This window comes from Periplaneta americana, chromosome 4, assembly GCF_040183065.1.
Source record: "Periplaneta americana isolate PAMFEO1 chromosome 4, P.americana_PAMFEO1_priV1, whole genome shotgun sequence".
In the NCBI taxonomy this organism is placed as follows: Eukaryota; Metazoa; Arthropoda; class Insecta; order Blattodea; family Blattidae; genus Periplaneta; species Periplaneta americana.
Genome location: NC_091120.1, coordinates 23,156,193 through 23,184,077, shown reverse-complemented (window position 1 = coordinate 23,184,077; position 27,885 = coordinate 23,156,193). Strand labels below are relative to the sequence as shown.

The following is a 27,885-nucleotide window of genomic DNA, read 5'->3' as shown; positions in this document are numbered from 1 at the left end:
ATAATGTCAATTTCTGAATAATAGATACAACAGAAAAACAAATAGATAAGGAAGCTTTCGCATGAGTTTCTTAATAATGCGAACATAACCACAAAATGTATATTGAGAAGTCAACACGGAGATGGAAACCTGCAGCATGACTGCGGCTGCAAAAGTAGCGCTTTGCATGTGAACAGACTCGCAACCTCCAGTTGCAACTTTTGCAGCACTCGGGTTGCGCAGCACGAAAAGTAGCGTGCAGCGCGCTACTTTTGGCTTACGTGTGAACACGACATGCAACTTTTGCAGCTACAGTATAAAAGTAGCGATATGTGACCGTACCTTTATTCCCTCCCACATTGTAACACATACCTGCAACACTGCTTGACATTTCTGGGCCTCATCTGCTAGAACATGAATTATTGATGATGGTCCACCACGTGCTCCAAATAAGTCCAACTCATTCATTGCCTCAAGGGCAGCTTTAGCCATTCCTATTGAACTTGCGTTCAGTTCAGGCAGTCCGTGATTTGTTTTGTCACCGCGTTCCCAGATACCATAATCCTATAGAAACAAAGCGATTATACAAAAATACATTTTCTGAAATAAAAACAGTAATACACAATGTGGCAAATGGAAAACGAGACATGCTCGATAAAAATAGTGCATGAACAATCTGAGCATTGTTTATTGAAAGTATTTATTTAATGATTTACTTATTCATTTACTTAGTTGCTCACTTATGTAGACCCTACCCTACCCTACCCTACCCTACCCTACCCCACCCTACCCTAATTTATTTATTAACTTAGAGTGCATGTAAATCTAATGTTTAGCCATAATATTAATAACAAATAACATCAGATGATAATCTACTCACTGGTATGCAATATGCTGACTCAATGTAGAAAACCAAATTTTGTATAAATGAAACTTCATCCAAACTGAACACAATCTGGAGACCTAAAAGAAAAGAACAAAGAGGCATTTCGGTAAATAAAAACGTCATAATTCAAAAGTTTTTTATTTGAAATGAAGCAATTAACAATAAAGTAAAAGACAAAGGCATCCCTTTCATATGTCATGAAGGCCCTTGGGGGTGGGGGGGAGGCATGAAGTAGTTTCATTACTTTTGTAATGAAGAATATCAAGAGTAAAAATATAGTATTTCTGTAGATTCCAAGTCATTATGGCATTATGGGTAACAAAAAAGGAGAAGAAACTGCAAAATTTTCTCCAATTTAAGCTCTATTCCTGAAAGAACTAAAGTACTGAAAAATGTAATAAGTAGCATGATTTAAAAAGAAGTCTTGAGGAGAAAAATGAAAACGTAAACCACAAGCCAACATCCTACTACTACTACTACTACTACTACGATGGCATCACAGCCCAAAGTCGAGCCTTAGCCTCCTCAATTTTCTTCCTCCAACTGTCCCTGTCCTGTGCTAATCTCCTCCAGGCAGTTGTTCCGAGATAGTCCTGAGAATCGAACGTTACCGCATCTATCCATCTATTTTTGGAACTTCCAATTGGTCTTTTACCATGTATTTTCCCTTCTAAGATCTTCTTTGGTATTCTGTTCCCTTCCATCCGATAGACATGTCTGGCCCATTCAAGCCTCCTTAATTTGATGAAAGTAACAATATCGAAACTTTTATATAATTTATATAGCTCGTTATTATAACGTATTCTCCACTGCATATTTTCTTGCACCGGTCCAAAAATTCTTCTGAGTATTTTGCGTTCAAATATACCTAGTTTAGCTTCTGTCTCCTTAGATAATGTCCAAGTTTCGCTTGCATAACAGAGAATACTTCTAATAATTGTTTTGTATATTTTAAGTTTTGTTTCCTTGTGCACACAGTTAGATTTCAATATTTCGCTTAATGCAAAATAGGCCTTATTGGCTGCAGTGATTCGACTCTGTACTTCAATTAATTCGTTATTGTTACTTGTCATTACTGTTCCAAGATATTTAAACTTCTCAGTTTCTTCAAACATGTTTATCGTCAGATTGGGAGGGTTGTAGATATTCTGTTTATTTCTTATTTGTGTCATCCGTGTGGTCTTACAAGCCGACATCCTTGGTATATAAATGCACATACGGACAAAAAACTTTACCACAAAGTAAGTATAGATGCAAACAACCAAAACCAAAGAACAGAGCTTGGTAATGGATACAACAGATGGGTTTCCCTTTCCCCAATGATGAAGCAAAAATTTAACTCCAAAACAATGGCTATTTCCATATCTATGACCCAATCTTCTACCACCAAAATTCCTACTATTTCCTTTAAGACTCAGATTTTTATAAAACCATAAATTGAAAATTGCATCAATGTCCAGATGAATTTTTTACCAAAACTGACCTCGTATATACTGGTATATACTGTACTATGACTTCTATAACATACCTGATGCAGTCATTTGTGCCAATATAAGAAGGTATAGGGACACAGCATCAATCTGCAAATGTCCCCATTCATCATCTCGTACAACACTCTGACCTGTGGAAGAGCTATACTTTGCATGTAAAGCATCAAAAGGGTTTTGTGTGGACTTGAATTTTTCTACTTTATCTTTCTGCTGCATCATTGCCATTAGAAGCCCTCTCATTAGCTTCACACAGCTCTGAAATGAACACCAATTAAAAAGTTTCATAATACAAATTAATTATACAGAGCGTTCGGCTACGGGTGAGGCCAGGAAAGCGGCATGTGCTGATACGCCGCTTTGTGCGTGCAGTTGTTGAGACACGCTCGACAATCAAGGACATCAAGGTCGACAAGTTATCAGTTGTGAGCCAGCTGTTGCAGTATTTAACACGTACAGTGCAGTTTCTTGACAAAGTTGCTTAAATATTCAGCGTGTGTGTAAAATTTGTTAACAATGCAAAATGCAAAATTCAGGCTTGAACAGAGAGTTTTTTTTATGAGGCCTATGTGAAAACAGAGTCATGTAGAGAGGTGCGTAGGCAATTTGAAGTGAAATATTCGGGTGCTCCAATTCAGCATAGAGAAACTGTTAGACGTCTTGTTAACAAATTAAGGACAACAGGGTCGATAAATGCCACAATTCCTAAGCGAAAACAAAGAGTATTGACGGAAGAAAAAATTGGTGAAACCAGTGCATCATTTACATGCTCTCCTAATAAATCTCTAAGACGTGTTTCACAGGAAGTTAGTGTTTCAAAAACATCAGTCTTTATTGCTGCTAAACTTTTAAAATTAAAACCCTACAGAGTATAGTACAGAAAGTGGAAGCTTACGAATAGACGATTCCCGCAAGTGACACCGCAGGCAGGCCGCTTTCCTGGCCCCACCCGTAGGCGAATGCTCTGTACATATTAACTCTTGATACATAAAGCTTGCAAATGTTACATACTTTAGTAAGTGCAAAGGGACTCTGTACTATTTTCTTAGTGCACTTCATATTTTTATGTCGACTACTTATAGCTGATTCGATCATTGAAGAAACATGCTAAGTGATTTTTCTCCAACTTGAAGAGCAAAAAACTTGTTTTGTTACTCATGTATTTCAGCAAATCACTTTCATTTTAATTTTTATAGAATGTTTTACATTGTGAATAGGTAAGTTAACTACTTAAAATTAAAACAATATTTACTTTCGTCAATGAGGCTGCAAAAGGGTATCTGTCAGATACAGGGGGGAGAGCCATTAATCCTTCCCATTGAAGGCTTTAAGGAACCAACCTGGACAAATACCCAATGTCCCATCCCTACCTTCCCGTGGTGCAGCTGTTAGTAAGCATAATTTTACGAGCTGAACTAAAGGGAGGGGCTACTCATCAATTAGCACTGGTCAGCTTGATGAGTTAATGATTGAATTTGCTATAATTTTCCTCTATTCATTACCTAATTCCCTCTTTACCCAAATCTAGTCTTTCAGGTGAAGCTCCCTGTAAAGCAGATTTTGAATAATTTCAAGGGAAAAATTGTTCCGGGGCCGGGTATCGATCCCGGGACCTCTGGTTGAACGTACCAGTGCTCTCCCAACTGAGCTACCCGGGAACTCCACCAGACACCGTCTCAACCCCTCTTTACCCTTTCCTATCCAGTCCTCTGACTGAACTCTTACTTTCTTCGACCCCGACGGCATTAGAGCATTCGAGGCCTAGGGGTTCATTTCACTTTCCTTCCTCCTCTTTCTACTTTTCTGTTCCTAGTGCTGACCTGCTATGGCACTAAAATCGTCCTCCAATGGCTTAAGGAGGGAAAGCTGGTGATCAACAAGATCTCCCAGCTAGGTCCAATGGACCGTCGACCAACAGCAGGTGTGGTCCTCCAGACATTCTGGGGGTTGTGTGTGAATGAAGTAGCCAACAAAACGTTAAAATATGGTGTTCACTTAAATTGGCTACAACTTGCCATTTTCGTCTGTGCTTCAGTGGCTGACCATGATAATATCTTTGAAAAATATTGGAGTGCAAGAGGTCAAATGACTTCATTGTCAAACGCCTGGCATTAGAAAACAACAATAACAACTTTTGTCAATGAATGACACAGTTTCTTCGCCAATGAAAAATAATTTTGATACTAGCAATAGACAGTTTTGAAACCAAAGCTATCGTTTCTACATAATAAATGTATGTTTTTTTTTTTTTTTTTGTATTAATAAAATGACTCAAAAATAGGCATTCAATATAAAATCTGCTTCTCTTCGCTCATATGCAACAGTTTTCCTCGGAGAATTGTACCCTGTTTTAGCTTGTTTCAGAAAAATGTGTGAATATCATGTAAAAATCTGAATAGGCGTACAGTATCTGTATTTGTTCCAACAGCAAGTCTGCATTGGTGGTCTCACATCATTTAGAATCACCTCCAGATGTAAGTCATAAAACAAGAATAGCACACTGACGAACTAGCACTGAGAAATCTGTATTTATAACAAAAACCATTTTTCTATTAGTAAAATAAGAAAAGTAAAAAATTTTTAATATATTATTAAAAAATAAATTCCCAGAAAAGCTACACCAAAGGAGGCACAAATTTATTCTGTTTCACTGGCTTCTGTGAGATGTATATAGTGATCAACATGTGGTATTAGGTTGCAGCCACAAATACTTCCAACATAAAATTACTTTATGTAGGATTTGAGGCTTTTCTGGCATTGGATATGGAATAATTCTTCTAGGGTTCTCAGCCAGGTGAGTTGGATTGTTGCTTCGAGGCTTTGGATGACTAGAGTCGACACCAATTCGGAAGGCGGTTGTCTGCTAGCGTTTCTGTCGAGAGAGACAGATAGAGAGAGCAAGGCAGCGTACAACATTGCCACATCATACTTCACGAGCATGTACAATACAAATAGCGCAGGAGAGAATTTAAATTATCAAAAGACAATAATGACCTTAGCCGTTGATTATTGTAAGCATGACACCAAACAAACCCTCTTTCCTTCACTAACAATATTCTTTGCACGGTTCTCAATCCCACACCACATGCTTCTGCAGTCTTTCTTGCATGTTGGCAACGTTGCTGCCAGCATCAAGATGGCCGGCAGCGTTCTGCTCGTTAACGTTTTTAAAATAATTATACACCTTAAACACTATTTTCCGCGCCTGCCTGTGCAATACTTGTCTTTTTACAGTCTCTTCTTCCACTTATTTACCTTACATACACACAGTAAATGTTAGTTTTACTTATTCAATGTATTGAAACACTCACACATGAACAAACGAATTCGGGAAGTGCTTGTTATAGACTGATTCTGATTGGTTCTACTGTACAAGCTTGTGACGTCACATACCAGAAATTCTACGGCGCATATAGAAGCTAACCGCCTTCCGAAATGCCATCTAGTCTAGCTCTGTCATATTCTTTAGGGATTGAAGTGCCATGGGACCATGTCTAGCTAGCAGTCAGTCAGGACTAGGAACTAGCTTCTGATTGGTTAACATGCTTCAACCAACCAGAACATGGCAGGCGTTTGAGACTAGGAACTAGCTCCTGATTGGCCTCCAGCAGGAAGCTCTACTGGCAGCTTATATACCATCTAGACATGGTCCCACGGCACTTCAATCCCTGAAGAAAATAGCAGAGCTAGTCATCGAAAGCTTGGAAGCAATTATCCAACTCACCTGGCTGAGAACCAGAGAAGATTTATCCCATAAAATTAGTTTGTTATTTACCTGTATATTCTACTGTTATAGCCCCCCCCCCTCCGTTATAAATACATTTGAGAGGTCCAGGACCCAATACTAGAAAAACTGACCATTTCTCTAGTAATTCTTCCTGGATCTCTTGCATGTTATGTTGGTAATTAGAATATAAGGTAAATATGAAACGATTTTTATGTTGGGTGCAAACTAATATCGTGTTTATCACTATATACATCTTACAGAAGCCAGTGAAGCAAAAGAAAATTGTGCCTCCTTTGAAGTAGCTTTTCTGGAAAAAATATTATTTCTGTGTCCCTTTTTAATTTTAATAATTTATTCATTGCCTCACTGCCATCACTTAAGATTCCTAAAACGGATTTCAATACATTTACTCCTGCCTCGTAACAGAGACTGTATTGTATACCGGTACCTCCCTCTTCTTTCTTCCCTTTATTAACATTGTGAAGGTATTCAAGTATCCACAATACATTGCAAAAATTGCTAAAATATTTCCATGCCTGTTCTAATTCGTAAGTTTTAGCTCTATCTTCATCCATATCAGCTATCTTCTTGTAAGCCATCGACAAACCCCAAACAGCCAATATGCAGTACACATTGTCTCGAATCCATGCGTGGTCGTTATGAGGGCTGGCAGGGAAGAGACCAGTTACAGGATGCTGTAAGAAACAAAAAAGTAACAAAAAATAAGGTATATTTAAGACAGAGTTACTTAAAAATAAAGGTGAAAAGACCTACCAGTATGCAACTTTCTCTGAGAATTATAATTTTTGTCTCTAATTATTTTAAAATAAACTTGTTTATTAATTGTCACTTATTTATCCAATTGGTTAGATATTCGCCTTTCTTTGGTAACGCAATTGTAAAGACTTGCTCTTATATACTTAATTTAACACTGCTAGGCTAGATCTTACGAATATTATAACATAGACCTACACGTAAAAAGTGTTTAATGGGGCATGTTAGACCTCTGATTCATGTATCCCTATATGATAGTATATAAACCCACACGATAAAACTAATGCAGACAATATTAAAATTTCCGCTTCAGTTAAACCTGCAAGTGTAACCTTGGGATTTACCAAATTATGGGCAATCTTTGGACGATACAAAAAATTACATACCTGATGATTCATGATAATCTTGTGAACTATCCTTTGATAATAATCGAGTCTAACACCCGAATTACTTCTGCTCCTCATCTTTATAAATATGAAGTAGCAATGTCTGTCAAATATGAATGAATTAAAGTAATCTTCCTTCTGTAACAGTTAAGATCATAGACAAATAATTGGTTTAAAATATATTCTGATTTACACTTTGACAAATAAACAAATAATTTCCCATGGAATATCATGATGACATTAAAACCTATTTATTTTATTTACAACTTACATATCAACCTGTTCTATTTACTCTTTCGTTTTCATAGTAATTAATTAAAGGAGAATGAATGTCAAAAGAAGTACATTCATTTCTTCCGTTTTAGCCATGTCCTACCATAACCACAAACAGTTTCTCTTTCTTTCTGAACGTTTTCTACTGTGCAAGACAACCGAAGAGCGAAAGCACAAGAACAGCAGTCGAAGACAGCTCAGACAGCTGATAATCTGTCTACGGTGGTTTTTTTGCAGTTTTGTTTCACGTAGTTGTATGAACGTAGAACAAATATTGTGAACTATTTTATATAACTTTTGTGTTATATTTATGAAGTTCGTACTGATACCCAAACACATTTATTCAGTATGGGTATTTTAATAAAATTCGTAGAGGCATCTTGCTTGATTGCGTTACTGAGTACTAAAATTATTCTTGCTCTTGACAGTAATACGCCACAGAATGTTCATGCTTCAACTGAAAATACTAGTGTTATTAACTCCAATGATTCTGAACTGAAAGAATTATATTCCCGTGGAAAGGAACAATCTATGAATGCAAAAATGCATCAGTTGTCAGTACAGGAAAGTTCAACTGGTAAACTTGAGGAAAAAAATAAGAGTGTTTCTGCTGTTCCTGTAATTACTACAGAGAAAATGGAACCAGAATATAAATCCGATGGAAATGCTGCTGCATATATGGAAGGTGGCGGTAAAGCTAAACTCCAAGACGATAGCACACAAATTGGCACAAATAAAACTGAATTACAAACTTCTAGTACAGTTCTTCCAATAGGAACAAAAAAACATAATAACTCGGAAGAATCACTTAATGATAGTTTGTCAAACACCGATCACGATATTAGAAATTCAAGTGTGGTACCAAGAAAAGGAGTTGACATAACAAACAACGAATTAGGCCTAGAAACCACTAGTACAATTCGTCCTTCAGAAAAAGCAACACAAAATAATTCGCAAGGTTCGCTTAATGATAGTTTTTCAAATACTGATCATGATTTTAGAAATTCGAGTGTAGTGCCGAGAAAGGGGGTTTATAACAAAATTGTGCCCCGAAAAGGTGTTGAGTCAACCTTTCCGGAATCTACATCAACTAGCTCTCAGGAAAGCACAGAAGAAAATGTTGAAGAAGAAGGAAATGCTACCATTTCAATGAAAAATGACACATCTACAACTTTGTCAGTGAATTTACTTCCTTCAGATACTGCTACGCCAGGTTTAGTAAATGCTACGGTTAATCATTCTATTGGTAATATTTCTAGTTTACTTAACACTACAGCTACTTCACCAGTACCCCCGAAAAGAAATAAACCACAAGTCACATTGGATGTTGGTAATGATTCGCCAGCAAATTTGTCTACCCAGCAACTTCTTTCCCATAGTAAGGACTCAAACAAAAGTGATTATATTGTACCCATTGTCGGTATAATATTAGCCGTTCCATTAGTGATAGTATTGATAGTGGTCTTGTACAAGAAAGGGTCAGAATTCTGGGAGAGAAGACATTACAGAAGGATGGATTTCCTCATAGATGGAATGTATAATGATTAAATTTACTATTCACTTAATGCCAGTAAATATAGTAAGGAATAACACAGCTTTTTTTATTCCTTTTTACAATTTTCTGGTATCAAAAAGTGTTACGATGTGTAGTGTAAAATAATATAATTTCCAAAGGAAGATCACTGTCCCTTCTTCATCTAACCTAACTTTAACCAGAAAGAGTGAGATTGAGATTCAGAAGAAGATCAGGACTTTTGTTGGAAATCCCAAAATAATTGCAGCATATTATATTAGTAGATATTATTTACCGAAGGTTGTGCTTTTAGCCTTATTAAGCATCAAATTGAAATAACAATACGAAATTAGAACCAGAAGTGAGTGAGTAATGTATTAAGTGGGACCAAGAAGCCACAATTAAAAAAAAAGGTGGCATTTATCAATATAGGCTAGGTTGTTTTTCCATGAAAAAAAAATAGCTTGGGACTATTTTTATATGATAACACTACAGTAAAAAAATTAGTACAACTTAACTTAATATAAAGTCTCCACACATAAGATACAAAACTCTGCTGGATATAAAAAAAATGAAGTAATTCAGGATTTCAAATATCAACAGACTCCTGATATTTGAAATCCTGAATTACTGTTTACTTTTTTTATATAATATGTGTAAAGCTATCATTACAAGTGTTCTATTCTGCCAGTAGTTAAACCTTAGAGCAGGACACTTGCTTTGTTATACTTTTTTACATATGAAAAGATTTAACGAAATACATTAATGCTGCCCTTGACAGTGGCCTAATCTCTAAGAATAAAAGAGAATAGGTGTTACTGGCTTGCAACATCCAAGCAAGCAATCATATGTGCAATGCTTTCTTCTTCAGCTTTTTCACTCTATGGGTTTGTTGTCTTCAGCCTGCACTTTTCTCTATCATTCCAATCTACCTCTTTCAAATTTCTATCTTCCATTATTGTTCTGATATAGGTTTTCCATTTCAGTTTTTGTCTACCACGTTTATTTCTACCCAGTGGTGACCATTGAAAAACATTTCTAGCTCATCCATTTTCGATTATTTGTACAAGACCATATCATTTGAGGGTTTGGTTTTCAGTTTTGTTTTTACAACAAATGTAGGGACATTCATTTTATTTCTTACCAGAGAAGCCCATTTCTTATTTTACTGTGCTATGTATTTTGAAGCGTCTACCATAATCAAATTCAACTGCCCTAACTTTATAATTTTTTTAGTATTAAATCAATCAAGGACAAAGGTTCACTTCCGTATAGTAGAATATTTTGTATAATATTCTTATAAATTTTAATTTTTGTTTCTTTTGTTATATTTTTATTGCAAATTATTCCGTGTAAGATTCGAAGAACTAAATTAATTGAATTATATATTGCTTACATATAGATAATAATATATGTCTTCCTTCTCCCAAATTATGTTATATTCGATAGTAAAACAAATTAAGATGGGCAAGTCCTCCATATAAGCTCATGGGGGGAAGAAAAAGAACTTCGAACTGTTCAGGAAAGTGTGTAAATTTCTTATACTGGTAAATCAAATTTTGTTGTTTGATGTTCTAGTGAGAGAATGAGCAGCTAATGAAAGAAAGAAAAAAAAAAAAGACTGAATTTTTGTTTGTTTTCTGTGACAAGAGAACTACTGACGTAGAATCAGCCTCAAATTGCTAGTGTCCAAAACCTAAACCATCATTGTCTATTTGACTTTCGAATTTGTACTATCAATAATATTTTATATATTATTGTAAATGAGAGTGAGATGGGTAGTGTCTGATGTTGTCTAGAGCCTTGCCCAATCACAGACTATGCTTCCATGCAACAATTTTTTTGGGCTGTATAATTTTACTAAATGTACCTAACTTTTTGTATAAGAGTGTCGACTACATTATATAATGACGATGATAATAATAATATAAATTTTAATTGGCTTTCAATTTGTGTATGAAATTGAAATATTAAAAAAAAAATACAGTAATGAAAAATGTAATTTTTTTTACAAGTAAGTGCTTATTGAGAAATATCGAGAGTGCCTTGTATTCTTTAAATCATCTTTTATAATTATATAGTTGCATGATGAAAAGAGCGTATATATTTTACATATTACTATATTAACTTTGTATTGTCTGTTAGGAGTTGAAGTTACGCAAATAGATATTGTTTGAACTAAAATAAATAGAGTAAAGAGGAGAAGTTGATGTACATTTTAAGGTGCATCTACACGATTCAACTTTCCTTTCAACTTTACTCATTTAAGAATGCTAAGAATGATATTTAATATTATATATTATATATTCAAGATGATGTTCAAAACAGCACACATGTAGACACAAAATCTTCTTGTATCTTAATTGAATGCACGTTTTAAAATGATTCCTTCATCCCCCCCCCCCCCCAGATTGCATGCATACTCGTATGGAAAATTGAACTGTGTCGATGCAGCTTTAGAGAACACGGTTAAGGAATGAAAATTGCAAATAATATTATGATGATTATTTTGATGTGATTTGTACAGTTTTTGAAGAAAGAATGATTAATTAAAACTATTCATTATGTTGAATTTTTAAGACATTACAAGAAATTATTTCAGATAAAATTGAAGAAGTTTGGTCTTTCCTTGTGAAATTTCATATTCCACTTGTTACATATTATGATGATTTATCTCTATATTATTTAATACGAATAATTACTTTCATACTTCCCATAAATGATGAATATCCCAGTACACTGATTATATTAGTAAACTTACATTATTGTGATTGCTAATCATTTTTCTTATGAACGGAAATTGAGTGGTAAATAAAAATTAATGTTTTAAAGTTAAAGATGTGTATTTTACATCATTAGCAGGATAATTTGATGGAATATTGTGAATGAATATTATTATATAAACATAAAACCACGTTACCATGATGAAAATAAATATCAAAAGTCCTTCAATAACTGTCTATTTTTTAAACCTGATGCATAATACAAAAGATTACATTAGGTTACATACACAAAATACATATGTGACTAGCGCTTTCGCTATTAAGATAGCATCTTCCGGTCTGGCTTGCGTATTATTGAGCTTTTCACATAAAGACATAGATGGAAAAGTAACAATGATATATAATAAGGTACACGACGTGAGAGAATTACATATTAAAATAACAATGCAAAAAAGGCAAAGTAAAAAATGGCTTGAAAACAAGCGAATATTTGTAATAATTCAAACCTCTGTAAGGTCTAGAAATTAAGATTGTAAAAAGTATGCCTTGAGATAAAAGCCTGCGAAACATATGTGCAGCTTATAAAATGTAACAAAGACAGTTAAAAGAGTAACAAATTAAAATATTATTTGCATCAGTCATCACGACGTATGAAATGGCAGCGCATAGTGAAATCTGGAAAAATCAATAAGAAAAGTTTTAATGAAGGGACCTATGCAGATCAAAAAGAAATAATGTAGCGAAAGTGCTAGTCGCATAGCTGTTTTGTGTATGTAACCTAATGTAATCTTTTGTATTATGCATCAGGTTTAAAAAATAGACAGTTATTGAAGGACTTTTGATAATTATTTTCATCTACTTGTTAACTTGTCAGACCAACATGCCTTTCAAATCACGTTACCATGAGTTTAGAAAGTTGAATGAAAATATAATATACAACTCTAGTGTAACACGAAACTTTCTACCATGAATTACATTTCAGTTCTGTGTTTAGTTTACATTAAAAGCTCATATGAGTTGTGAAACCTCCACATCAATAGGTATTAAGAGGATGACAAGAAGAGAGTTGTGAAATAGTGTAATTTGTAAATGACTAACAATGGAAGTTGAATATAATTTTTAAAAACTTTTTGGGGTGCTTTATATTGGTTTGGAAAATAAGTTCTTTTTTAACTCGTATTTTATCTTTGTTGGTAAAGAATTTTATTCCATTTTCTTTTCATTCAATAACATGTAAGGAAGGGTGAATATGAATAAATAAGATAATATAATACATGAAATATTAAAATATAGAGACATTTGGTTTACACATATACTTAGGATGGAATACAATGAGAAATATGTAGTTATAAACCTATTGGAAAACAAAATGTTGGTAGACCTAGAAAACACTGGAAAGAACATAACTTTAAAATCAGGACTTTGTAAAACCAGAAAAGGCCACGAGGTCTAATCCGTGAAATTTATGATGAATATGAATAAAGCAGAAGATGAAGAGTTCTCATGTAGATGACCAAATATGTTCATTATAGCGTATGCTACCAGTTTATATGGATATATTAAAAATTTATAGCATGGTAATTATGAAACAACTCGTACATTACCTTAAAGCTATTTTATTACAAGAGATTTTCTGTTAATATCAATGTGCGTTTTATTTTCTGTGTGGAGAGGAGCCTTGAACTTAATTGGTTTTACTTATCACATGCAGAATTCAGCATTAGGAAAGAAAAAAAAAATGTATACTTAATTGCTTATACAGAATTATCTATTATAAAACGAGAGAGAGAAATTGGTTTATAATTATTATTGTAAGTTCTTCGAATAAATAAAAATGGAGAGATGTTTGCAGATGTCTTCCAAGTGTGCTTATTTCTTGAAACAATTTCACGTTTATGATATCTTTTAACATTGGAAACAACTCTTTAAAATGTAGAAAGTTAATTTATTTTCAATTCCCAAAGGAGCAACTCCTCCTGCCTCTAGGACATGGAATGCCAAACAATATATGTACAGATTACACTTGAACAATAAGAATTGACAACAATAATACATTCACATGCATAGACATGCTTAAATAATAAATAACATATTATTAACAATATGTAATATTAGTTTACAGTTTCTATATTTGAATATAAATGGCACGTTAAGAGAACCTTTCAATAATTAAATGGCATAGTACTAACAATGATGTGGTAGCCCTCAGTGCACATGATTAATGTTAAGAGAACATAAATTGGGAAATTCGTTTCAAAAAAGTGGTCACTTCTTCATTTGACCCGAATTGATGCCTTACGAGATATGATACAAATAAAAAAATACAAATAAAATAATACAAGCAATATAAAAAGAAGATACAGTAGTATTAACAAAATTTGAGACCGAATGAGCAGCGCTCGTGCTCGGTCGCAGTTCAGATATATTATTAAAATTAAAAAAAAAAAAAATAAATAAAATAAAAATAAAAAAATAAAATAAAATAATAATAATACTAATAATATAAATAAATAAGTAAAATAAAATAGGAACTAAAATATAATTACAGCGGCAATGGAATTAAGTATATAATATAATATTAACACTAGAGAAGAATAATATCGCACGTGAAAAGTAGGATTAACACATATTTCAAAATTATAGAATACAAATATAATATAGGTTGATTAATTCATACACATAGGCTATAAATTTATTTAATCAAATTGAAGATATTAACACGTTTCTAATTTTCTTGTTATATGTTAGTGGGTTACATGTTAGAAGTTCTGGGTGTAATTTAGTTAAAGCATTGTACAACCGAGGGCCAAAATTTATGCTATGCTTTAGACCAGCAGATGTGAGACATTTAGGTTCTACTAATGTTGAATTAATATTTCGTCTTGTGTCATAATTGTGTGTCTGTAATACAAACTTATTACGATTTTTATGATAAAATTTTAAGAGCGTATACTTATAAATTTGTTCAATATTAAATACATTAAATTCAGAATAAATTAATTTAGTTGGATAATCGAAACGTTTCTTCAAACAAATTTTAATTATTCGTTTTTGTAGTAAATTTAACGGACTAAGATTAATTTTTGTACTTCCACCCCAAACAATTATACCATATTGAATGATAGACTGAATAATGGCCAAATAAACATTTCGTAGAACTCTAATAGGTAAGTAGCATCGAAGATTAACGAATTTATAAATTGTTTTACGAAGCCTCTTACAAAGATAAGTAATGTGATGAGGCCATTTTAAATTCTGATCAATAATGATACCCAGATATTTGACATACGTGGCTTCTTTCAAAGGTGGACATTTACAACTTTTGGGATCTAAACAATTTTCACTGTGTATTATTAGTCTATATTTATCGCTAAATTTTAAATTTTGAACACTGGCAGCTGTTAACGAAAAAGGAACTAAAGTTGATTTAGATATATTTAAAGAAAGGAAGTTGGAATTAAGCCATTTTTTAACAATGTTAGCACCTATATTAGCATTTCTATATGCTTCCTGCCAAGAAAAACCACTGAAAATAACTACTGTATCATCCGCATATGAATATATAGATCCATTAAATTTTTCTAAATTTATATTTAGCAGATCATTAACATATATTAGAAATAAAATAGGTCCCAAAATTGTTCCTTGCGGTACACCTATATCAATATATTTGTATTCGCTAAATTGATCTTCAATTTTGGTCATTTGCCTTCTGTTACTAAAATATGATTGGAATAATTTTAAAACTATACCCCTAACTCCAATAGTATGTAGTTTGTCCAAAAGTAAATTATGATTGATAGTGTCAAAAGCTTTCCGTAGATCCAAGAAAATACCCAAACATTTGTTTCCGATATCTAGTTCATTGATAATTTTTCCAGTAACATTAATAAGAGCATCATCAGTAGAAATATTATTGCGGAAACCAAACTGATTTTTAGAGAGGATTTTATGTTTTTCTAAATAATTTATTAATCTATTCTTTAAACATTTTTCAAGCAATTTGGAAAATGTTGGAAGTAAAGATATAGGTCTATAGTTATTTAAATTATTTTTATCTCCAGATTTGTATATTGGAATTACTATGGCACATTTCAGAACATCTGGGAATATACCTTGCACAAAACATAAGTTAAAAGTATGAACCATGGGTTTTAATATATATTTGATAATAATTTTGAAAGTATTATTTTTAATTCCATCTATACCAGGAGCAACATTATTTTTTAACTTCTTAACCAAAATAATAATTTCATCTTCAGTTACAGGGAAAAGAAACATGGAGGAAGCTAAATGTTCATCTTGTGTCTCATTTTGTAGAGAAGAGTTAAAATTTGACTTATTAATGTTAGAAGTAACTTTGTGTCCTATCTCTGAAAAATAATTATTAAATTCGTTTGCAATCTCTTTTCTGCAATTTAATATTTCGCCCTTATCGTTTTTTAACTCCTTGATTGGCTGTTTATTTTGTACATTTACATCTGTAGCTTCATTTATAACTTGCCAGAATTTTTTAGGTTCATTTTTGTATCTATCAAATTTGGATTCATAATATTTAATTTTCGTTTTTCGAATGATAAGAGTTAACATATTTCTATATGCTCTGTAGTAATTTTTTAGTTGTACGTTACTTGGATTCTTTTTAACTTTTAAAGCAAGTTTGTCTCTTGTACGAATAGAATTAATAATGCCGGCCGTGATCCAGGGTTTTATTTTCTTGGATTTATTAGAAATTTTCTGATTACTGTTTATAATAGTATGTTTATCTATATACTTTATGATTAAATTGTAGAAAATTTGAAAACAGGCATTGGCATCATTACAATTATAGACCGACTCCCAGGTTTCTTTTAGAAAATCTGTAATCAAATCAGGATAATTAATTTTTTGCATATTTTGTGATGAGAGAGTAACAGACGGCCTGGAATTGTATTCATTGTTAGACATTTTTAATAAACTAAAAACAATATAGTGATCGGTAATAGCACTAGATAGAACGCCAGGTATGAAGCTATAATTATTTTGAGTTTTTAGAAATATATGGTCGATGCATGTGCCAGAAGTTATTGAAGGCCTAGTGATGGCATTTAAATAATTTACAAAACCATATTCATGGAGAACATTCATATATTTACTGCCAATTAAATCTATACTATTTTCTAATATGTCTATGTTTATGTCTCCAACAATAATATGGTTGCGACAACCTTCTAAATTGGATAAATACTGTTCTAAATTGTCTATGAAATCATTTTTATTGTTTTTAGGGGATCTATAAATGGCGGTGAAAAAAATTTCACTCTTATCAAGCTTAATCTTAAAATGAAGTGAATTACAGTGCTCAATTTCAGCTTCTATTACACTAATATCAATGCTATTTTTAAAGTATATTACTATTCCATCGCATTTATTGTATTTATTAACTTTTACCAATTTATTGTATCCATTGTATCCATTAATATCATAGCCCATCCCATCCCCGAGCTTGTTCACTTGATAAATTACGCTGCCCTGCAGTGCTAAGCAGTTTATTCAATGCACTAAAATATTTTGCAATTTATTAAAACTGTCGCATATTTTGTACGAAACAAGTAATCTGTACTGCTAATCCACACTATTCAATATTTAAAAGCAAACTAGACTAACTTCCAACTGTTTTGAACATATCAAATTTCAAATTCTGTTTACTAGCTAAAAATTTTACAGACATCACTTACCTTGCTTGGTCAGTCAAGTGGAGTTCATCTTCTGCTCCCACTCATATATAAATTACACTTTTTGTGTTCTTATGAATTCATTAATTTTCATCTTGACCCTTCACCATTTGTATTTGTGTGTCCGTTAATGTACATTTCCATCCAGTTTTAAGATACTGAGCAATTTATGTTTGAGATTAAAAGTCTTATTTCTCCTACTGTGTAAATTTATTGCATTATTTTTTATCAATATTTGTACGGTGGTTTGTATATACTGCATTTATAGTGGCAGAAAGCAATAAGTTGTGAGTCATTTTGAAGACTGCTCATTTATAGATTTGTAGTTCTTTTAAATATAGGATTAATTAAAACACAGTGTAAAATAAGACCTTTTGTATATAAATACCTTTGTCGTATTATGTATATTTTTAAATGTATTAAAATTTGGAATTAATACATAATTAAACAAAGTGTATGTGATATCATCGATATTTCGATATTTTATTGTACACATTCAGTGAAAAATGATGTAAAAATATAGTATTTTGTATTCTACTTAAAGTTTTATACACAATAAATGCAATATACAATTTAATTGTGCTCAAATGTTTGATTATTTTTATAAACAAAAGTATCCACCCTAAACCTAAGAATTTCTTATCCTTACACATCTTACAAATACATAGAGTTTAACTAATTTCAAAGGAGAATTAGAGAGTAACTAATTTCAAGGGTGAATTAGATAATTGTTTGAGAACTATATTGCAATCTCTAAATTCTACACAAATTTCTGGTTACTAGTAGATCCTGAAACAGAACTCATATTACGTAATGTTAAAACAATTTACATAGAGTTTAACTAATTTCAAAGGAGAATTAGAGAGTAACTAATTTCAAGGGTGAATTAGATAATTGTTTGAGAACTATATTGCAATCTCTAAATTCTACACATATTTCCGGTTACTAGTAGATTCTGAAACAGAACTCATATTACGTAATGTTAAAACAATTTAACAATGAGTTATGAATATTCATAAGATGCACAGTAGAAAGGAAAGAGCAAGACCAATTAAGGGTTGGCTGGGAGATAACAAGAGTCAGTCATGCTTGGAACCGTATGAATTGATGCCTCTTGTTTGCCTTAACAATTTCGTTATAAGAGGAATTTTTTTTCAAGTGAGATGTACTACCTGATTATAGATGTACAGATACTGAAATAAAATTTGGAGCTCCCTTATTGTATAAGTTTAGCTTACAACACACTGCGCATGTGCAGTAAACAAGAGCCCCTGTATATATACTACTTGTGGACAGTCGTGTGAAATTGTTGCCTACATATAGGTGGATTCCCATCAAGACTCGTTCCAAATTTTAATTCCATATCTGTACATATCGTTCATATAGGTCATTTTCTGTCAGATGCTTTTCCAATTCACTGCAGGTTAAAGCAAGGAGATGCATTATCACCTTTACTTTTTAACTTTGCTCTAGAATATGTCATTAGAAAAATCCAGGATAACGGAGAATGTTTGGAATTCAACAGATTACATCAGCTGTTTGTCTATGCAGATGACGTGAATATGTTAGGAGAAAATCCACAAAGTATAAGGGAAAACATGGGAATATTACTTGAAGCAAGTAAAGAGATAGGTTTGGAAGTAAATCTCGAAAGACAAAGTATATGACTATGTCTCGTGACCAGAATATTGTACGAAATGGAAATATAAAAATTGGAAATTTAGTGTGCACTCGAAGTTGGTTGCTTGACGATTGTCAGCCCACTTTGAGGTCTGTGGATATAGAGGGAAAAATTGGATCGGTGTCGGTTAGAGTTCCCGGGTAGCTCAGTGGTAGAGCGTTGGTACGTTAAACCAAAGGTCCCGGGTTCGATACCCGGCTCCGGAACAATTTTTCCCTCGAAATTATTCAAATCAACTTTACAGGGAGTTATACCTGAAATCTTGATTTGCATAATACACGTCACTGTTCGTTAACAGAAAACCACAATTTAAGTCACACGGAGTTAGTGTGCACTCGAAGTTGGTTGCTTGACGATTGTCAGCCCACTTTGAGGTCTGTGGATATAGAGGGAAAAATTGGATCGGTGTCGGTTAGAGTTCCCGGGTAGCTCAGTGGTAGAGCGTTGGTACGTTAAACCAAAGGTCCCGGGTTCGATACCCGGGTCCGGAACAATTTTTCCCTCGAAATTATGGAAATTTATCCTTTGAAGAGGTGGAAAAATTAAAATATTTTGGGGCAACAGTAACAAATATAAATGATACTCGGGAGTAAATTAAACGCAGAATAAAACATGAGAAGTGTTATTATTCTGTTGAGAAGCTTTTGTTATCCAGTCTGCTCTCAAAAAAAGTTGAAAGTTAGAATTTATAAAACAGTTATATTACCGATTGTTCTGTATGGTTGTGAAACTTGGACTCTCACTTTGAGAGGAATAGAGGCTAAGTGTGTTCAAGAATCAGGTGCTTGGGAAAATAGTTGGGGCTAAGAGGGGTGAAGTTACAGGAGAATGGAGAAAGTTACACAACGCAAAACTGCATGCATTGTATTCTTCACCTGAACATAATTAGGGACATTAAATCCAGACATTTGAGATGGGCAGGGCATGTAGCATGTATGGGTATTGGGGAGGCCGAGACGTAGATGGGAGGATACTAAAATGGATTTGAGGAAAGTGGGATATGATTGTAGAGACTGGATTAATCTTGCTCATGATAGGGACTGTAGCGGGTTTATGTGAGGGCGGCAATGAACCTCCGGGTTCCTTAAAAGCCATAAGTAAGTATCTGTACATATCAGCCAGAACCTCAATCAAAGGTCAGTCTTGGATAAAAATATTTAAATGTGCTTTACTGACTGCCTAATCTCAGCTAGTTAGTATTAAAGTATTACTGTTGTTTAGTCAACTGTCCAAAGACAGGTCTGAACGTCACAAGTGATATCAACAAGGCACCACATATGAGGCAACTAGGCCAGGAGATAATGGGGTAAGTTGGCTACAAGAAGAAATAGATACAAAGCATAATAATGTTTGTGAAGTTCTGGCAACCAGTGAGGTTTTTGTAAACAAATGTAGAATGCAAGACGGTAAATTACTAATTGTTTTAGCAAATTTTTTAAAGCAAAAGCTTCCCTCACTGTTATATCATCCCATTCGTCGTTCTCGTCAATCTTGTCAAACCATTTGAATAAATCAGATTTGTTTTCGTGAACACAATTCGCAACCCGAGACAATGTTACACCCACTTATTGCAGACTAAAGTTTTTTTTTTTTTTTTTGGACGAACTGCATTATGAAAGTACACTCCTCATATAATGAGAATGCTAGGCAAATCAGACATTTGTTTGAACATTTTTATCGACTATTTAACAATGCTGTATTAACTATGAGATTATTTAGCATTAGAGGAGTTGGTGATGGAGAGATGGTATTTTGGTGAAATGAAATCTAGGATTCGCAATAGATTACCTGGCATTCATCTTACATTTGGAGAGAACCTATGGGAAAAACCCAACCAGGTAATCAGTCTGATCAGGATTTGAACCCACGCCCAAACACAGCCTCGGATCATGAAACCAGCTCCTTACCCCTTAGGTATGATCCTGGCTTTATTTGAATATAACCCACATGGATAATTGAAATCTTCCTCTTTATGCTGTCCATGAGATTTTACATATACATTTCCAGAAAAAAAAAAAAGGGTCCGCCTGAATTTTCTAGGTTCCTGATTCAATGTATGCATGCTCAGTGCTCCACAGCAGTGGTACACACGAGATAACTTTGGCAGTTATTGAAATTAATTTTACTTTTAATGTCAACAATTTCTTCAGAAAATATTCGTCCAAAGAAAATCTTGAAAATCTTAGTCGAGAACTAACTGCCGAGGCATATTCAATAAATGTGTCAACCGTATCATGTGTATGCAGAGAAGTGCAAAAAGCAGAAACACTGAGTACTAAGAAATTGTTCGTCTCACCCCAGATCACATATAGATTGCTCATTCCTATGTTAAAATCGGTTGCACTTTGAAGAGAACAACCGCCAGGATCGCCACCCGTCCTGTAATAGTAATATGTGTTAAAAGAGTGGTATGTTGAAGTTTTCATGTTCGAGGAAAAGTTTTAAAAAGCGAAACGTAGTTGAGCTTTTTTAATTTCCGAGAATTGAAAGAAAACATACCGCTCGTGTATCGTACATTATTTTGTGCGAAGATCGTTTATTACATACCTGAAAGTGGAATTTCTAATTAGTTGCAATGAAATCTCCATCTTGGTTTCTGTTCAATGACGGCAAATTTGCAAAACAAAAATATCTATCTTCAACATTGTTGCTTTAAAATGTTTTCTGTGTTTACTATATTCCAGCAGGCCGTGATATACGTCTGTCTTTTTTTTCCCCCAGTCTATAAATGCGAACTTAAAACAAACGGTAAGGTTATGTAATGATTTAGAGTTTACTTAATTTTTGCAAATATTTAAAAACAATAATTAACAGTGCAATTTAGGTGAAATTTCAGTGGTAATTTCCAATTTATAATTATTACTATATTGAACGTCTCTAAAAATAATATGTTAAAAGCCTAAAGCAGTAAAATCAATATGTCACTTAAGCGGTAAGAAGAGGGAAATTGTTATGTGTGTTAGGTTGGGAATACAGAATGTGGAATTTTAGACTTTCTGCGGATTGGTTTTGTGCGGAAACCAAGCAAATACGCACGATCTCGCACAAGGGAACACTAGATAGCAGTACAGTCGCTAATGCAATTCAAATGGGAGTTATGACGTGACTCCTTATGTAACAACTAGATGACAGCATAGTAAACGTGACAAAAGTTGTTGGTGTCAAAGCCTATAATGCAGAGCAATCTGGGTATATATGATCTAGGGTCTCACCTAGAAAATATATTAATATACCTAAAAGAGTGACAAATTTAAGTGACTTCGAAAACATATCACTGATTTTTCCCCTGAAATTACAAACATCAATTTAAAGGTATGATTTTTTAATATATTATTTATTATTGTATGAATAAATTATTTATTATTGTATTACACTGTTTTATTATTGAGAACGGATTTTGTTTTCAACACTGGTCGCCCATCCCTCCCACCAAACGAGTTCAGTGGAGCATACATCACTCGCTCTGTAGATTTGACAATGTCGCACTTGCACGTTATTGGCTCTCGTGAAACGCCAGGAGATTTGGACTCCAATGTAATGGTGTTGATATAAAATTTCAGAATGTGCAAAAAAATTGTCATTTGAGTTATTTAACAGGAGATCCTACTTCTCTATCCATGGCACTACAGCCCTTGAAGGACCAAGACCGACCAGCTAGCTGCTGGCCTCACGTCCACATGCCAAAGCAGAAGTAGACGCTCATCCAACCAGAATGGAGATATCGTGTGGTTAGCACAATAATCTCCCAGCCGTTATAGCTGGTTTGCGAAACTGAATTTTCGCTACCTATCGTAACTTCCCAAGTGCATCACGATGCTGGGTAGGCACTGGTCCCATACACTGGCCGAAATTTCATGAGAAAATTTCTTCCCCCATGAGGACTCAAATCAGCGTGCATTCCGTAACGCGATTCCTAGGCAAGATGCTTTAGACCACGATGCCACGATACAGAACACCTACTTCTCTATACAGTAAATATTTCCCCAGACATTAATTTTACTTTATTTCACACCTTTCTCTATACTTTCAACGTTTTAGCAATTTTCTTTTTTTTACTTAAGTATTTATTTTTCAATACAGTTTGTACTATTGTTGGGAAATCTTCATTTCAAAAATGTATTTTTAACATTTTCTTTTAACTATCTACAAATATTGGTACTGTTTATTTTGGAGACCTCTTCCCTCAAAAGATTTTTATGTTTGCTTTCACTTCTTATTTAATGTAGATTCACACACTTCTCTTAATCCTACATAGGTTAAAGTGGTAATGTAGACTAACTTATTTACTGACACATCTGATTTATAAAATAAAATAAAACCATCTGCCCTTCATTCAATAAGAGTGACACAAGGATTCAGAAAACAAATACATATAGGCTATAAAAGTTTACAATGAAACAATAAAAATACATACAATAAATTTCAAAAGAAAATTGAAGTGAATCATATTACTTGAAATAGAGATTAAATTGCAAAATTTGAATTGAGTTCTTTAGAATTTCTCTAAGGATTTTCTCAACATTGTAAAATGTGAATCCCTTTGATTTTAAAAGGTTATAGGTGTATTTGGAGATGGTACCACGAACTCCAAAAAGAAGTCCATGTCCTGACCAACGATTAGCCATGATGTTATACTGCTTGCTAAAATAAAGAATGCAAGGTTCATAGATGATTCTCTTTTCATCATCAGTAAATTTTGGCTGTTGTGCATCTCTTTCAAACCTGATAGTCGGGTCTAGTATTGTTCCTGTGTTCTTTTTTCTATCAATGACAACAATATCTGCTCGTCTTGTTGAATCATCTTCCGAGATACAATGTACTTCTTCATGGACTTCTAACCCTTGCTGTCTTAGGATGTCAGCAAGCATTGTCCTTACCCTGTGATGGCGGTTGTTTCGCAGTAACTCAGTCTTTCAGCAAAAACCCAACACATGTCCTAGTGTTTCAATCTCGTCACAGCCTGGGAGGCGGCAATTTGTTGAATACTCTACCTGGGACTGAGCGTACTGCAGAAAGGTTGCATGACATTCACCGCATTAATATATTCAGATGATGACAGGCATTTTTTATTGAATATCGAAGATTTGTTTTAGGACATTAGGATGTAACCAACTGCTTTCACTCGTGATTTAAACTGAAATTTCTTGAAAAGAGCTCATTTTTATATTTTGTTCAATACGGTAATGTTACAATCATTGAAAAGAACTTAGTTTTGTAGTAATTGATCGTTTAATATGTCATAAAATAGTCTTCTACTGTATAGCTATTTTGCATTCGTATTATTTTAATAAAATAAGCCTTTCTTTTAAACTGAATATTTGTAATTCCATCAATAAACCTTTAATATAAATCATAAAAATGTTCATATATAATCAATATTGGCCGATTACAAACAAATAATTATTTCTATTTCACTAAAAATACACCATGTTTTACATTTAGATAAAAAGTTATGATACATGTATTTTGCATGACAGCTGTTTTAAAAATATTTCATAATATCAGCAATTAGATTCGACTTACAGAATATTTAATTACATCTAAATATATGACTTCACTTGCTTATTTTTAACAGACACCCTGTAACAGAGAGAAATTTCACATCTTCACGTTCTTCTTCGTGAATTTTCTTATGAAATATGTCATCATAACACTGTTATACCCTATAGTCAACTTCATAACCAAAATGACTGAGATTTATTGAAGACGCATTTAAAATGACAAAGAACAACTAAAGGGTTGCCAATGATAAAACATGTTTATGGTGAATTATTGCTTTTGTATACACCATGTAAGAGTACATCACATAGAATAAAAACTAAAATTATCATGTACTTTTAATCAATTGTAACAATTAAATAGCAAATTAAGTAATGTTCCAAATAGTGTCAACAATATCAGTACCTACACCATTACCATCAACCATACATTCCATGCTTCTAAATATAAATATATACATAATATTTTATACAATGGATCTATAATATATCAAAGTTGAGTTCCTTGAGAAATGTATCCCAATTTCCCATTATTTTTCTAAGAGATTCACATAATATACATTCATAATTGTTAAGCATATGAAGCCGAAATTCAAGTCTATTTGTTAGCCACAAAACACAAAAACATTTATTTAGATATAAGTTCTTTCACAACATAACTTCAGCTGATGTTAGTTAATTTATTACAAAGATCATGAAGTGAATCAAGTCTTACAATATTTCGTCTTTCATTATGTCACAGAAAATATATATTTTAGAGTTTTTGGTAAATTATAAGTGGACATGTTATATAATGCAATAACACAATATTTGGCATCATTCATACATGCAACTATTTCCATTATGAATTTCAATTTCACGGTAAAATTTAAAATATTTCTATCATGCCCAGAATAGTTATTATTTCAGATTTCCAATGCTACTATTTCCAGCACGTTTATTTCACTTATATATTACCAGTATAATTTTAGAAATTAGTCATTGCACAGTACGTCTGACAACTTTAAGTATTTACATACCTCCCTGAAAGCATATTAAACGAGACTAATCAATATCTATTGATTTACATTCTTCAATTTTTTTTTTTCAGTATCCCCTTTACACGCCATGAAGGTGCTTGGGAGCACAGAGGTAGAGATCCATGCTTTCATGATCTCGGGAGTTCTTTAATATAACTCTTCTCTATAATAGAGTAGATGTATTAGTAGTATTTACTGTTAAATTCGAAAAATATCTGCTTTATACTGTATATATCAGGTATGACCTTTGTCATTCTGGAGATTGCTTATTTGTAACAGCGTCCATAAAGAAGATTTCTATTAGAACTTCGAAATCAGTGACAATAGTCTCCTATGTTTAACTAGAGATTATCTATGTGGTGGTTTTACATTCTTTTGATCCTAATTCAGTAGGCAATTCATTATCAATTAAATGGTCCTTCTAGAGTTAAGAGGAACAGATAAAATTACAGTTAAAGCACTACTTCATATTATGAAACAATATGCACCTACATACATAAGCATAAACCAAATGTACCATATATACGCGCATATTTTTTTCAGAATTTAGCGAACAAAAACTGGGGTGCACGTATTATTTGAAATACCGGTAATGTTTGTACCGCTTCACCTCAAACACTGGATCCCGTTACACTATAGCATTGTCCGGCCTTGTGCCTCAGTCTGTGTGGCATAGAATTGCGCAACACGATTCTTTTTCAGAAGTCAATTTCAATGACTCAACCATACATTATGAATAGATTCTAATGATTCGTTCACAATTCTTCCCAGTCTGCAATTTCAACTATTCTTTTTGAATCGTCAACAGATGACTCAGGACTTTCCCCTTTGCAAACCACGAGTAGAACAAAAACATTCTACATCGCTTGCATAGATGGCATGAGAGATGAGACATTGGATGGTATCTTTCTGATTGGCTGGAACCATTCATCATGACCTCCATTAGTCTACAAAATTATCCAAGACAGAATTTCCTAATTTGTTACTGTAGGTAGAGTCCCGGATGCTTCTAATACAGTATGTCAAGATTATGACGCGTTTCTTAAAACAAATTCATATTTGATTTAGTTTTGAAGTACCGGTACATCATCATGTAGGATTAATTTCTTGTAAATAAAACACAAACTACAGCCAATTCTCTTTCTTTTTTTTTTCTCTCTCCTAAAATCAGGGTGCGCGAATTATTCGTGTACGGGTATATATGGTAATTAGATCAACAACTACTTCAAGATTTAAACCAATCTGATTGGTTTCATCTTAACAGATTTTGGCCTTTGCAACTTTTTTTTTTGTCCCAAGTTTCTTCTAAGTCTATAGTTACAAAGTATTTTTGGTATACGAGTATCTGGTATTCGTATTAAGTATTATCTTTATCTTTCTCTGTATTTCTTTAATTTCCTAGTTCAATTAAAAAAATATGTTCAATTCTTTTCGAATTTCGTCATTCTTCTTATGAACTATTAATCTGTAACACTGAAAAGTGATCTTAAAAATCTTAACTCTAAGCTATCAATCCTATTCATCTGGGTAATAGATAGCATCCAATATTCCACTGCTACTACCATTGTGTTATAAAATTTTAAAAGAATTTCACGATTCAAATTTTTAAAATGCGTTTTGATTGTGCCACACAGGTATTGACAATTCTGTTACTTCCTGTTACATCTTCGTTATTCTGTAAGACCTGTTATATTTAAGGTACGATAATTAAAATTATTTACTTGTTCAATAATAATTGTGTCGTCAATATTTAATGTTACCTGTAGGTGATCAGTATCTCTAAATACCATTACTTTCGTCTTCTATCTAAATATTTTTATTTTACCTATTAAGTTTGATAGACAAATTTATGATCTATATACATTTACAAATTTCTTTGTCTATGTTTTAATATCCTTTCCATACCGGTATTTATTTTTAAGAAATGGGACCATATTTAGGTATATAGCTACCACATAGCAGTTTTATATTTGACGTTTACATACTGTAACTAATGAGTCCAAGGACATGAGAACAAAAATGATAAAAAGCTGTAAACGCCATATTGAATAAAATACCATATCACCTACAGAAATACTAGTCTTAACAATAAAGTGTTACAATTCTTAACTGAAACACCAAAAATTAAGAGACATTGTTTAAGAAAACCACACTCTAGCATAAAGAGTAACGTAGCAAAGATTGTATCTTCAAAATTGGCTCATCAGAAAACATAATTGCATGAC

General features: G+C 33.1%; 2 protein-coding genes across 5 annotated transcripts in view; one reads left to right on the top strand and one right to left on the bottom strand.

Moving 5' to 3' along the window:
• The window catches only part of LOC138697596 (probable phosphorylase b kinase regulatory subunit alpha), a 75,624-nt gene extending 67,927 nt beyond the window's left edge, over positions 1 to 7,697 (bottom strand). For all 4 annotated transcript variants that reach the window (XM_069822971.1, XM_069822975.1, XM_069822973.1 and 1 more), the window contains exons 1-6: positions 7,511 to 7,697; positions 7,240 to 7,377; positions 6,616 to 6,774; positions 2,394 to 2,610; positions 860 to 942; positions 352 to 543 (exon numbers count right to left, since the gene is read on the bottom strand). In XM_069822971.1, coding sequence (XP_069679072.1) covers positions 352 to 543; positions 860 to 942; positions 2,394 to 2,610; positions 6,616 to 6,774; positions 7,240 to 7,317 — 729 coding nt within the window. In that variant the 5' untranslated portion in view covers positions 7,318 to 7,377; positions 7,511 to 7,697. The remainder of the gene's footprint in view (positions 1 to 351; positions 544 to 859; positions 943 to 2,393; positions 2,611 to 6,615; positions 6,775 to 7,239; positions 7,378 to 7,510) is intronic.
• Positions 7,698 to 7,705: 8 nt separating this feature from the next.
• Positions 7,706 to 13,604, top strand: LOC138697597 (serine-rich adhesin for platelets-like). Its single transcript, XM_069822976.1, has one exon. The coding sequence runs from the start codon at positions 7,861 to 7,863 to the stop codon at positions 9,058 to 9,060; it is 1,200 nt and encodes a 399-aa protein (XP_069679077.1). The 5' UTR covers positions 7,706 to 7,860; the 3' UTR covers positions 9,061 to 13,604.
• The last annotated feature ends 14,281 nt before the right edge of the window (positions 13,605 to 27,885 follow it).